The sequence below is a fragment of the Gadus morhua genome, chromosome 12 (assembly GCF_902167405.1).
Source record: "Gadus morhua chromosome 12, gadMor3.0, whole genome shotgun sequence".
Lineage (NCBI taxonomy): Eukaryota > Metazoa > Chordata > Actinopteri > Gadiformes > Gadidae > Gadus > Gadus morhua.
Window position 1 is genome coordinate 1,144,944 of NC_044059.1, and position 14,044 is coordinate 1,158,987.

Genomic DNA, 14,044 nt, shown 5'->3' on the forward strand with positions numbered 1-14,044 from the left:
ATCTCCTTTGTTGTGAATGTGCAGCATGTTGACATTTTTATTTTCCGGTTTAATGCAACACCCTCTTAAAAAAAATAAAAAGGAGGAAAGTGAGGGGTGTGTGAGACAATATTGGTTGCAAGAAATATGGAAAATAATACAGTTGTAAAGCAATACATGATGGAATTGTGTTTATACGTTGCAACGATTTCCAATTGTTATTTTGTTATACATTTGACTTATGTTAAGAAGTGGCATCATTATGTTTTTCATTAAGCCGGTTGGGCAAACTAATTAAGGGGGGAGATGTGTTGTGAGTTGATATGGGTATTTCTATGTTAGCCACTAGAGGGCGCTACAGCCTCGTGGATGGGAGTTCAAAGGTTAGTGACCTACGTGTTGGAGTCACATGATATAGCTCCACAGTATGTAATGTATGACTTTGAACAGAAATATTAAACAGTCAACTCTTCAGCATGAGTCCCTGAGTTAATCATAACCACAGAGTAAGGACTCATGACACAATGCATAAAAGAGAATTCGTAGAGGCCCTATGTCTTGCTCTTTCTTTATAGGTCCATGGTCTTGCATGGTCTTGCAGTGCTCCCAGCACACTACTCCACTGGTGTGCTGGAAACTAGCCAACCAATAGGGGTCACTCTCTGCCTGCCACAGCCAACCACTAGGTCTCACCAGAGAATGTCTAATATATAATACATTAGATTAGATTTCTTTATTGTCCTTGTTCAACAGAGTTAATCAACGAAATTTAGTTTAGAGCATCACCACTGGCATAGTATATAAATATACATATATTAATAAATAAATAATAAATAAATAGATAAATAAATAAATAACAATAATAACATGAATGAGAATGCAGCAAGTCCAGTCCATAGTTGTGATGTGTGAGAGTGAGAGGGGGGGGGGGGCTGCAGTCCTGCAATAGATGGAAAATAGTGTACAGTGCAGCAATGCAGTCCAGTTCACAGTTATTGAGTGGGAGTTATATGACCGAGGGCTTAGGGGTGGGGTGGGGGCTTGGGGGTGGGGGGTGCGGGGGGCAGGTTGTTCGTTCAGCAGTCTGACAGCCTGTGGATAGAGGCTATTGGTCAGTCTGCTGGACCTGGAGCGGATGGAACGGTATCTCGTCCAGAGGGCAGTCGCTGGAAGAGATGGTGCGCTGGGTGGACCTGGTCCTTTAGGATGTTGTTCACCCGGCGTAGGCAGCGGGAGGTGAAGACTGTGGAGATCTCTGGGAGGCTCTTCCCAATGATCCTCCCCGCAGCCTTGACCACTCTGTGGAGGGCCTCCTTTTCGGCCCTGGTGCAGCTGGAGAACCACACCAGTAGTCTGTAGGTGAGTACATTCTCTACTGCGCAGTGATAGAATTTGACCATCAGTCCCTGTGGAAGTTTTGCCCTTTTTAGTTTCCGAAGGTAGAAGAGGCGTTGTTGTGCCTTACCCACGGCAGAGGTGATGTTGGTCCTCCAGGACAGATCGTCGGCCACAGTCACGCCCAGAAACTTGAAGTTGGACACCCTCTCTACCTCCTCCCCTCCGATTAGGAGTGGAGAGTGGCTGAGGTGTCTGGCCCTGCGGAAATCGATGATCACTTCCTTGGTCTTGGTGGTGTTGAGAACCAGGTTGTGATCACCGCACCACTCTACCAGTCTCTCGGCCTCCCTCCTGTATGGGGTCTCATCATTTCCTGTGATGAGGCCAAGTACTGTTGTGTCGTCAGCAAATTTCACCAGGAGGTTAGATGGAGAAGAGGAGCAGCAGTCGTGAGTGAAAAGTGTGTAGAGAAGTGGGCTGAGCACGCAACCCTGGGGGGCCACAGTGTTCATGGGCAGGGTGGGGGAGACATGCTTGCCAATCCTGACATGTTGTGTGCGGTGGGTTAGAAAGTCCAAAATCCAATTGCATAATGTGGTGTTCAGGCCAAGTTTGTGTAGTTTGCTGTGTAGCTTGTTAGGCAGGATAGTGTTGAAAGCTGAACTAAAGTCAACAAAAAGGAGTCGCCCATATGTGTTATTGTGCTCAAGATGATCTAGTAGAGTGTGTAACACAATGGCAATGGCATCCTCTGTTGACCTGTTCTTCCGGTAAGCAAACTGATCATGATCTAATGATGGCGTTATGGAGGCTTTAATGTGTTTCATGACTAGTTTCTCAAAGCATTTTGCGACGAAAGGGGTGAGTGCCACAGGTCTGTAGTTGTTCAGACCTGCAATATTTGGTTTCTTGGGAACCGGGACAATTGTTGCTGCCTTGAGACATCCTGGGACCCAGGATGAGGCCAGAGACAGGTTAATGATGGTGGTGAGAACTGGAGCTAGTTCAGCCGCACAGTCCTTGGGCACCCGTCCCTGGACTCCATCTGGGCCTTCTGCCTTCCTGATGTTGATGTTGCGTAGGATGATTCTGTCCTGATGAGTGCTCAGGACTAGGGTGGAGCCGTCAGAGGGGAGAGGGGGCGACACCGGGTCCTTGTTGTTCCTGTCAAAACGTGCATAAAAGATGTTTAACTCCTCCGCTAGGGGGGCGCTGCTGTTGACTGGGGGGGATGTTCTTCCCTTGTAGTCCGTTATTGCCCTGACGCCCTCCCACACCTGCCGGGGGCATGAGGCGCTGTTGAACTGAGCTTCAATGTGGGTCATGTATGCTTGCTTGGCAGAACTGATGCCTTTCTTCAGGTCGGATCTTGCCGTGCAGTATGCATTGGTGTCACCGGTTCTGTACGCTGCATTCCTGGCTTGTAGTAAGGATTTTACTTTAGGTGTCATCCAGGGTTTAACGTTTGGGAAGACACGGAATTCTTTCCAGGATGTAACAATATTCACACAAAAAATGATGTAGTCAAGGACTGAGACAAGATAATTATTCCGAGACCTACGTGTCAACACAACCAGTCCACTGAAATTGTCCCAGTCTGTGGAGCTGAAGCAGTCCTGGAGCCTAGGGATGGCGTCCTCAGGCCAAATCCTGACAGACCTGACTTCGGGCCTACTGGTTCTGATTTTGGGTGTGTGCCAGGGGTGCAGGAGGAGCGAAACATGATCAGAGAGACCTAGGTGGGGGTACGCCTGGGTTCTGTATGCATGGGCTATGTTGGTATAAACCTGATCAAGTGTGTTGCTCCCTCTGGTAGCGCATTTTACATTACGGTGGAAAGAATGAAGTACAGACTTTAAGTCAGCATGATTAAAATCCCCCGCCGCAATAAAGATACTTTCGGGATGTGCCACCAGGCTTTTGTGTACAATGTCCTGTAGCCTAACTAGTGCCAGCTTAGCATTGGCGTTGGGTGGAATGTAAACAGCAGAGAATTCTCTTGGTAAGTAAAACGGTCTGCATTGGAGCAACAAAAATTCCACGTCAGGGCCTAATAATATAATATAATATATACTATATCTCTATATATCATAAATATTATATATATACATTTAATATATAACCATTAACTTCGACGGAAAGTCCTTAAGATAATGTTTCTGATTCAGCTTCAGCTTCAGACGCCATCAAGCTTGGTCTCTGGTCGTAATCAGTCGCAAGTCCGTCCCTGACCTATCAGCATTCATTGGCAGAATACTCCTGTCTGCGTCCTGCAAGAAGGAGGCGTAACTTGTAGTAGGAGGCGTAACTTGTAGTCGGAGGCGTAACTTGTAGGAGGCGTAACTTGTAGTCGGAGGCGTAACTTGTAGTCGGAGGCGTGTCTAGTACTTTTCTAAATCGCGGAAGTGATCTGTATGTAGCAGTGGTGCGCGGGTACATAAATGACCGCAATTCGGACCTCAAATATTAGGCCTTATATAAAAATAATGCACCCGACCCTCTCATTTAAAAATATGCTCTTGATTAGCTTAATCTTGATATGCTCTTGATTAGCTTAATCATAGCCTTACGTCAATCATTGCCTCTCCTGGAACCGTCACCTTATCGTGGTGGAGAGGTTTGCGTGTCCCTGTGAACCTGAGAGCCAGTGGCGCGGGAAGGGGGGTGCTGAGGGTGCTGCAGCACCCCCTAGCTACAGGAAGAAAAAAAAAAAAAAAGTTGTTCTTAATTTTTATATATTAAATATATATATCAAAACGATATAACAAATAATTAGGCTTTGGGGACGAAAATAGACGTGGGAAAAATGTGTTTGCTAGTTTTTAGCTATAACAGGCATGCATGGGGATCTTGCTATATGGGGTTCGCGGGTTCACAGGGTTTGCGGAAGTTGTTGAAGAATAAAGAAGAACGTGAACGAACAGAATGGCGCAAAAGAGAATTTTAGATTTTTTAGACGGAAGTCTACATTTGGAGTCTTCAAATAGATAAGACCATGCATTTTTATTCATTTTTTGGTTATTGCTGCCGCCGTGCAGAATCTGTGTACTAGGCATTGTCATGTTTGTGGTATTAGTTTAGTGAGTGTGGACTGTTTGTGCGCGCTCTCTGCCAGGGAATATTAATTGGGGCAATTGGTCTGGATTTAAGCTGCTTGGAACCGACGTGGGACGCTCGGAATCGGGTGGAAATTAGGCGATTTCATGTATTTGTTACTCTTTTTGTGAGTGTGTGTATCCGGGACGCCGGTGCCCACGGACTGAAGTTGCAGTGACGGGATGGTCTCAATGGCTACCAGAAGGAGGGACGTTAGACCATCGTTTGAACGTGTTTTCATTAAATGTGTGTGGGGGGGAATTTGGGGAGAGAACTGATTAGATTGCGTGTTGGAAATCGTGTGTGGGTTTTGGGGGAATGTTTTAGAAGCGGTTCTCTCCCGGTGTCCCGAATACACACACACAGACACACACACAGTCACAAATACATGCAATCGCATATTTCCACCCGATTCCGAGCGTCCCACGTCAGTTCCTAGCAGCCTAAATCGAGTCCATTTGCCCCAATTTATATTCCCCTGTCAGGGAATATTAATTGGGGGCAATTTGTCTGGATTTAAGCTGCTTGGAACTGAAATTAAAAAATTAATGTTTAGCACTGCCAAAAGCAGGACTTGTATTATGAAATGCAATTGAACCGGAAACCTGAAGATTGTACCATGCACGGCATGAGGAATAAAGCATTCAAATGAACTCCGACATTGCGTATACCTGGTGATTTATTATAGTCAAGTACAAGTCAGAATACTTAACGTAGACGTATTTAATACTCGGTGTTAATGACATATTCGGCGATCGGATGTCGTGGAAAAAAAAGTGTTAGTTTGCAACCGATATATTGGCCAATATATCGGTTTGGCCAATATAGTTTATGTCCAAGTATTTATTTTCCATATGCAACACGTAGCCTATATATTGTGTATATATAAGCATATTTTCCCCCCATGTAAATACTGTATCTTATATTATAGACAGTATCGCAGCACCCCCACTCAAAATACCTTCCTGCGCACCTGCTGAGAGCTGTGTTGTCTGGAGCCTTGTGCTCCTGGTAGGGTCTCTCATGGCAGAGTGGTCTCAGGTGAGGGGCCAGACTAAGAATAGTTCAAAAAACTCCAATGAATAACGGAAAAAGAGGAGATGTGACCCGGCCCGGAGGAAGCCCGGGGCCCCCGTCTGGAGCCAGGCCCAGGCGGAGGGCTCGATGGCGAGCGCCTGGTGGCCGGGTTTGCCATAATGTAATAACTTATAATTGCAAATTGCGTTGCCTTTTGAATTCTGCTACATAGGCAAAATTCCATAATGTACGGTGTACGAAAAGGAACAATGGATGCAGTTGCGCCATGAAGTCATCAGGTTGCAACATTCTACACATCTACAACAAGACAAACATTTATTATGTAGAAATTCAAACAACGCTTGAATCTTATTCTGTTACACCTACATTTGCCTACATTTTAGGATACAAACGAAAACCATGTAAGTAACGTTTACAGTTGAAATAGGAGTATCTTAGAAAGAAAATTATATATAATTACTATAATTGACACATTCTAGAGCTCATGGCTGCAAGCTCAAATAAACGCCGTCCTTGGCTCAATTTCAAAAGCCCTGTTCCAAAAGTCCTTGCCTGCTTTGACCAGACTCCGAAAACAGCACAGAACGACGCCTCGACTGCGTTGCCTCCTGCCACATTTAAGTTCGGCTCTTCTTCTATCTCGCTGACATGGACAAATCCACCCGGTTAACGTTAATACCGCTATTTTACCTGCTATCTGTTCAGAGACTTTGTCTGTGTGGTCAGAACCTAGGCTTTGCTCCCGTTGAGCTGGCTCCCATTCCTTGTAACGACAAGGCTGTGGAGAAGCTCTCCCGCTTGGCCGTCACCTATATCAACGAGGACCGGACAGAAGGTTACAAGTTCGCGCTCAACCACATCGCGAACGTCCACCTGCACGCTCAGGTCAGGAAAGCCCTAATTTATCCCTATATAGCAAGGCAATTCAATTAGTTTTGAATAGCGACCGTTTGATGGAAATGAGGGGCCGTGAAAAATATGGCTTGAAATGTATGAGCATCGCAATAATAAAGATAGGTACTGCAAACCACTACAACGACATAAGAGTGCACATATTTATTTTATCAATTAAAATATTAATTTAAGGTTTACCTAAATGGTTTTTGAGTAAACTGTTGTTTGTTTACTCAACCGCTCAAAAGTCCATTAAAAATACAGCCAGAAATAGGTACAACAGCTTAAATAAAAAAACAATGAATTAGGCTGCCTGTTGGTGTTAACTCAGAGTGCAACAGCTTATCTGTTCAGCAAAAGACTATAACCTGTGGGCGTCATCCACATCTATCAATCGGTGTCGGTTGAAATGTCTCCCCTGTTGATGTTATTATAATTCCTCATTTCATTGAAATTATTTTATCCTAGTTATGGAGGGAGTTAGTTGGTACTTTGTTGATGTTATTGTGAAATTATAAAACATGCATGTAGGAGTGTTGGTCTATCGTCTTATAACCAGAAACATGTGTGTCTTAATTGTCATTTTTATTTATTTATTGCTGCTCAGTCAGTTGGATAGAATTGGCTGATGTCTAGAGTGGTTATTTCAGTCCAGAAATCCAGGAAACGCAGCCTTGCCACAAAGAAGGCTCCATAAACACCATACAGACAGCTGTTCAGGCCATCTTGGCCTTTTTACTCTCCTATATACACAAAGACTTGATTCAAGACTTCAGGAAACCTATATTTGCCTCCAATCTCAAACTCCAAATGCTATCATTAAAAACTAACGCGTTGCATTTTGACATTTTTGAACATCGCTAAAGCCTGCCATCTAACTGGCCACTGTATATTTTGTGCCAAATCCATCAGAATGTGTGTTTGTGTCTGTTTTTGTGTGTGTTTGTTTGTGGTTGTGTTGTGTGCATCAGGGTCCAGCAGGGAATGTGTATTACCTGGACCTAGACGTACTTGAGACAAAGTGTAATGTTGGCAGTCCGAAACCATGGAAACGCTGTGACATCAGACCATACATGGAAACAGTATGACACACACACACACACACACACACACACACACACACACACACACACACACACACACACACACACACACACACACACACACACACACACACACACACACAAAATCCATACAATGTCATAATTCAAACTTTTAAGTGTCTTTGTGCATTTTTGTATAGAACGTTGTTCCTCGCTTGAACAAGTTTCTCTTTTCAGCAAATCTCTGGCAACTGCAACACCACCATTCTCCACACTCCAGAGGGCTTCTCCTACCTTTACAGCTATGACTGCACTCTAGTCCCAGGTAAGCTGCATTATCATCATAAAGGATTCATCTACATTCACTGACGAGCTGAATATTTCTCTCTGTCCGCCTTGCCCTTTCTCTCTACCTCAACCAACTACTTATGTGGATGTCAATCTGATAATAGTAGCATATTTCAAAATCATTATCATGTTACAACCTCTAATTGGTTGTTCAAGCAACATTGCTTTGACTGACTTAGGCCCCGTTCACACGAAGCCGAAACGGGCAAAACCGTTACGGTTTAGATCTATCCGGTTTCGGAGTATCTCCGTAAAGACGAAGCCAAGCGAAACCGGGTAGATCTGTAGAAACGCTGTAGTACACATTCCAGGCCCATAAGGGGCGCTGCTTCTGGTACAGAAATCCAGAAGAAATGAAATAAGAAGAAGAGGCGAGCATGCGCATAAGGGCTGCCATTGGCTAGGAGGTCGAGGGGTGGGGCGATGACGTCATGGTTTGCGGTTTCAGTCGGTTTCAGGCATACACACGAATCCAAAACGAAACCGGGTAGATTTGAAACCACCTCCGAGGGTGGTTTCAGAAGTTTGCGATTTCGGTCAGCGGATTCGCCGGCTTCGTGTGTACGGAAGGCCGAACCGTACAAGACCTTTGCGGTTTCGCCATGAAATCGGCTTCGTGTGAACGGGGCCTTAGGCTTTGAGGACGGCATACTTAATGTTAGTGATTTAGCGACAAGAAAGACACCGGTCCCTGGTTTGGTGTTCTTAGATGCTCATCTGGAAAGAATGACCATTCTTTTAAAGAAGAACAATTTGTGTCAGTAAGGGGGTATCAGATGAGTCCTAGTTTCCATGCTGGCAGTCTAGTTCTTCATTCTTCATGGATTGCCTGGCTCACTACCTGTTTCTTTAGACTGATAAATGTATAAACAAATAACTAGCACTGTTGCAGCAAATAGAGAGCATTTATACTTAACAAGGGTACTTAACATTTACCATGCGTAAATGGTAAATATCCGTAAGCCTATAACGACAAGGATATGTTGGTTGTAATTAATTCTACAGCAGCATTCAACATCTATTATATTTGTGACTCGTCCCAACCAACAGATTCCCCAGAGAAGTTGCAGCAGACCTGTCCAACCTGTCCCCTCCTCCTGCCAGCCGACAGCCAGGTGGCTGTGGACATGGCCAGGATCACACTATCCTCCTACAAGAGAAAGTCCACAATGGCAGCACAGCTGGGCGTGAAGAAGATCACCAGAGCCTCGGCCCAGGTGAGCTTCAGTAAAATATTTTCTATTTCGCCAGTAATTGGAACACCCCTGGAGCTACTGTGCCAGGATCTTTTCAAGGATGAGGCTTCGGTTGAGTTTATTATTCAAGTAAGATAGAAAAAACTGTCCGGAAAGCAGCTACAGTAGGTTTAAGTATGTGCACAGGGAGATTCGAACCACTCGTCTAATGAGCCGCTCCAATTGTCCACCGATCTAGGGTGTGTGTGTGTATTTAAACAGATGTTTCCTCCTCTAGTAGAAGTTGCGTTTTTCTACAACTTGGAATGAGAGTTGACTGTCATATCTCGTGATATGGTGATGATATCTTGATGATGTTCTGCGTAATTTAGCTGGCCGTGCCTATGGTATCGTGGATTCCGGCCCTGTAACGGTTAAGGCAAAAGGGGCCATGTTTTAACATAGGCAACCCTATGTTCAGGAGATTATGCAAATGTATTATGTGTTAGAATGGATCATTTGTATGTCTCAGTAATATTCAGGATGGGGGGGGGGGGTAACATTTGGTTGTTATCAGCCTATGGCCATGACGTGTGGTGCGCAGTTTCATAATCTATTTGGCCCATTGTCTAAGGTCATGCCAACTCTGTGAGTGTAATTAAAGATGTCCGTGGGATATCTTCACAACCATCGGACCATTCTCCCTTCTCTGTCCCCAGAAGGGACAATTCATTGGTGACTTGGGTATAGCTTATCTCTATTGGTGAAAAAGGCACATTAGAATGGAACCTTCAGTAATGTTAGGAGGTACACCTGTAATTACTCTGCTCTAGACACCAAAATGGGACCAGAGACCCTATCTGCCCAAACTCATTGGCCAGAAGTCTGTTCCTATCTTTGTTGGTTTGTGGGTGCGTGTGTTTGTTGAGTGTGTTTGTTGAGTGTGTGTGTGTGTGTGTGTGTGTGTGTGTGTGTGTGTGTGTGTGTTGTGTGTGTGTGTGTGTGTGTGTGCGCGTGTGTGTTACAGGTAAGACCGGTGGAGGCCAGCTTCGTGGAGTACACAGTTCAGCAGTGTCCTGACGGACTAACAGAGAGCGGGACATGCCAGCGACTAAACCTTGAATCTGACACACAGGTAGAAGGCAGCAGTCAAGACGCTGGATGCATTGCCCAATACTATACGAATAATTTGGGCGGTTTATCTCTTGTACATTTTTCCAAACCCCTGAAAGAAAGCCCTGCAGACATTTCAATTCCTTATGTGTGTTCTTAGACCGCAGGTTTTTGTGCAGGATCAGTGTATGGTGATTTGGAGATAAACCCTGAAGTTCAAATATTCTGTGAGATGTTCAAATTACAGGTACGTGAAAATAACTTGAAATTTTCTGTCTCAGACAGAAAAAAAAGACAGAGAGACACACACACAAAATGGTCACCCAAAATGTCAGCAGAGCAAACTAAAAAAATAGTGGTATTGCAAGGTTGAAGTGAGAGAGAATAACGTAGAAGAAATGTATAAAAAATGAAAAAGGAGATCTGAGTCCTTTCAGAAACGCTGCTATAGAATGGGAATCAAGCTGGCAATAATGATGGGTCTGCTTAGTTATACCAGTACTCCAGTATAGATTGCCCTAGGCTCTGGCATGTCTACATGGAACAGGGTCATAATTAACGTTAAAACCGTAAACCACTGTTTCACACAGCTAAGAGTTTTGATGTGAGCATTTAATCTATTTTCACCAAGCTCCAAAAACACAAAAGCCCACTTGATAAAACTTTAGTACAAAGCTATGTTTTAATAATCACCCTGGTATCATTTGCATCATAATTATTTTCTACAATAATCAGTAATACAACTTCACACGTCATTATTGCAAGGGTTTCGAGTTTTGATAGCGAAAAAGACCCAGGTAGACAGACCTCAGGTACTGCAGTATAGGTGATTTATAACTTCTCCAAGTCAGAAGAGGCATACTTTTTTAGAAACTGAATATTGATTGAACTAAAACTGAGCTTCTCCTGAAGGCTTGGCACTTTAACAGTTATTTGCAACAACAGATGCTTTCCTTTGATTCTCAGATAAGTGCTTGATGACTAGATGTCATCAGAGACGTCGGCTAGAGCATGACTGAGCATGCTGTGAAATGAGACATCCTTGTTCCTAACTTTCTATCATCTTATATCATCTTCTTATCATTTCTGTAGAGCATTGATACATCCAGACCAGTGCAGCCCCAGGGTCATGACAGACTTCCGAGACCTGTGCCTAGTATGTGGCCGCCCACGTCGTTCCCCAGAGGGGAAACTGATCCTCAAGTAATTTCTGACCCTACTTTCCCCCCCCCGGCTCCTACGGAGGTGCACACTGACCCGGCACCCTTTGACCCTGTGACCTTTGATCCTCCCATTATGGTTCTACCCTCGGATTCCCTTACCTCGTCCTCTAGCGAGTCCTCGGAAGCAATGGCGCCGGTTCGACGTCGACCGCAGCACTACCACGACTTCTCCTCTTCAGAGGAGGAGACAGGGGTCCCACTGGCACGTCGTCCTCCCAATGACTTCCGTTACAATAAGAGCAACCGGAGAAAAAGGCAGGCCTTGGGGGAGGTGGAGATCCAGCCCAAACCCAATCATGCACCCATCTTCCTCTCGGAATTTCCCAGTGGTGTTTCTCCCTTCCGCTCCTGTCCTGGTCCGGCCCGATACACCACTGCTTAACTGCAGGCAAGTGCTAGCATAATGTGTTATTTTAGGAGGGTGATAAGTAGATAAGCTATTCTTACCATTGTTTTTACTAGAAAGTGGATCTAATAAAGAGAATAACAGCTTCATTTGCATTGAAACTTTTAACTGTAATTGTTCTCTTGTTATAGTGTGGGCCAGCAACATGGGACTAAATTGTAATTATGATGTTTCTGTAAACATGTTCACAAATGCTACAAAAATGTGTTCATAATATATTGGGTCATTTTTTCTATTTTACCAATTCAATATTTCAAACAATTAAAAAAATGTGAAACCTATATTGACAAATACAACTAATAGGTCTACATATGATTATCAGCATACACAAACATAATAAGCAGAATGATGTCTCATTATATACCCATTATGAAGGTAATGGATGTGTTTTTCATACGAGTTGAAAAAAACAAACTTATTTTTACATGTAGTATGTCGCCATTTACAGGTGCATATTATGTACGCATCCAAATTTTGCAGGCCTTTTTGTTTTATAGATCAGCTGCATTGGATATAACTAGACTAAATGTGTATAGACAAGTTCACAATTTGCATTTTTTCTTAAAGAAAGTGTGGATGGCATTTTAGAAGACAAGTTAAACATTTGTATTTGTGGATCTTGATTGCAAAAAATATTTTGGATGGCGGAACATGTGTTGATCATGTAATATCTGTGAATGACCATTTATGAGTCACAAGTAATGTGCATCTGTGGATTGATAAATATACGAGGCACAACTACCACATAGGCCTATTTGTGTATCACGGTACACAAAACGTGAATCGTCTTCTGTGGGTTATGCATAATAAAGTCAGATACCAAAACTTTCATAGTAGCTTAGAGTCAGGAAAACGCCCAAAGTCTACAGCGCCGGAGCCGGGGCCTGTGGCTCGGCAGGGGCCAGTGACTTGGCAAGTTGAGTTTTTTTACTACGTTTTGTGTTAGTCGGCCCCTAGCTGCCCCAGTCGACAATTCTCTATACGTTTTTTACGTTTTGTGGGAAGCTACTATAAATCTAATATGTCTTCGATGCAGCTTATGCTAGTGAAGTGTTCTTTGGAAAAAGTTTGACGGGTCAGGGTCGCTTGTAACTCACTTTATTTTGGTAAAGGTTTGCTAGGATATCTATGAAGAAGGAAAGGAGAGGAATTGTATTATGCATGCGTGGAGATACACTTAGTAAGGCATCTGATGGATGCGTTACCTGGAGCTTTCTGGCCCCCTGTGCTATGTGTTGTGACTTTAATACAGGGCAGGCGTGGACTCAGTTATGTGCTCTGATTGGCTAAGAATGGTGCTGTATTCCCGCCTCCTGGATGCCCGTATGTGTACTCAGCACTAATCCATTGCGGCTATGTGTTGGCATTGCAACTTGAATTGTGGCTTGGTGCTGACCTCTTGTGGCTATGTGCGGGAATTACACTTGTTTTAACGTCTTGACCGCAGTATCTCTAGAATTGACACATGATGAATGGCTTCCTGTATGAGCTGGTCGCCTACCTAAGCTCAGGATCCCTCCCTTGGATGAGAAAGAAGCCTCTCTAATTGGTTTCTCAAATACCTGGGCGCCTCCCTGGGCTCAGGATCCCACCCTAGGGTGAGAAAGAAGCTTCTCTAATCGCCAAGGACATATGTGGCCTCTTGGTATGAATGTGTGAATTATCACATTAGGTATATCAATGTAGGCTACTAATCGCTGTAGAGCTAGAATATACTATTGATAACCAATACATTGAGCTATACAATGGAGAAGCTGTCTGATGTAAGTGAGAGAATAACGTAGAAGAAATGTATAAACAATGAAAAAGGAGATCTGAGTCCTGTTGGAAACGCTGCTATAGCATGGGAATCAAGCTGGCAATAATGATGGGTCTGCTTATACCAGTGCTCCAGTATAGATTGCCCTAGGCTCTGGCATGCCTACCTAGTCTGCAATTTATTCAATTTATGTTGGAGAAGATACTATTGCACCATTTAATATCTTTCAAGAACTTCAAGAATCTTTTAATTAATTTAGGCTATATGATCGCATAAATAGTAATAGGCCTACACGTCGTTTCATCACCGTTACTGAAATAATGGTGTGTTCCACAATCCTCGGACTACAGACTTCCGAGTCGATCTCCCAGCTTTCTTGCGGCATTTCTCGGAGGCACGCCCCCTTATGGTCTTCATCTTTCGGAAATCTGAGAGTAGTACATTGTGTGGTCTTTCTGTGCGTGAAATACAATGTTAAGTTGTGTTGTTTGTTTTCGGGCTGGTTTGCTAAAGAGGCTAATGTAGCCAACAATAAACAATGACACAATCAGAAAGAACAGGAACGCTACCCAGACAGCAATGGGGCGTCAAAAACGGGTTGATTGTTGGTTAAAATAGTCGGTTTCCGTCAG

The 14,044-nt window shown here is 43.9% G+C and overlaps 1 protein-coding gene across 1 annotated transcript; it reads left to right on the forward strand.

Annotated features, from left to right (window-relative positions):
• Window positions 1–5,522: 5,522 nt before the first annotated feature.
• si:ch211-262h13.5 (CY domain-containing protein) lies at window positions 5,523–11,949 on the forward strand. Its single transcript, XM_030372989.1, has 7 exons — window positions 5,523–6,336; window positions 7,317–7,427; window positions 7,626–7,713; window positions 8,787–8,953; window positions 9,939–10,046; window positions 10,185–10,271; window positions 11,117–11,949. Exons 1-7 carry the CDS (start codon window positions 6,100–6,102, stop codon window positions 11,627–11,629), a joined length of 1,311 nt encoding a protein of 436 aa, XP_030228849.1. The 5' UTR covers window positions 5,523–6,099; the 3' UTR covers window positions 11,630–11,949.
• Window positions 11,950–14,044: the final 2,095 nt, after the last annotated feature.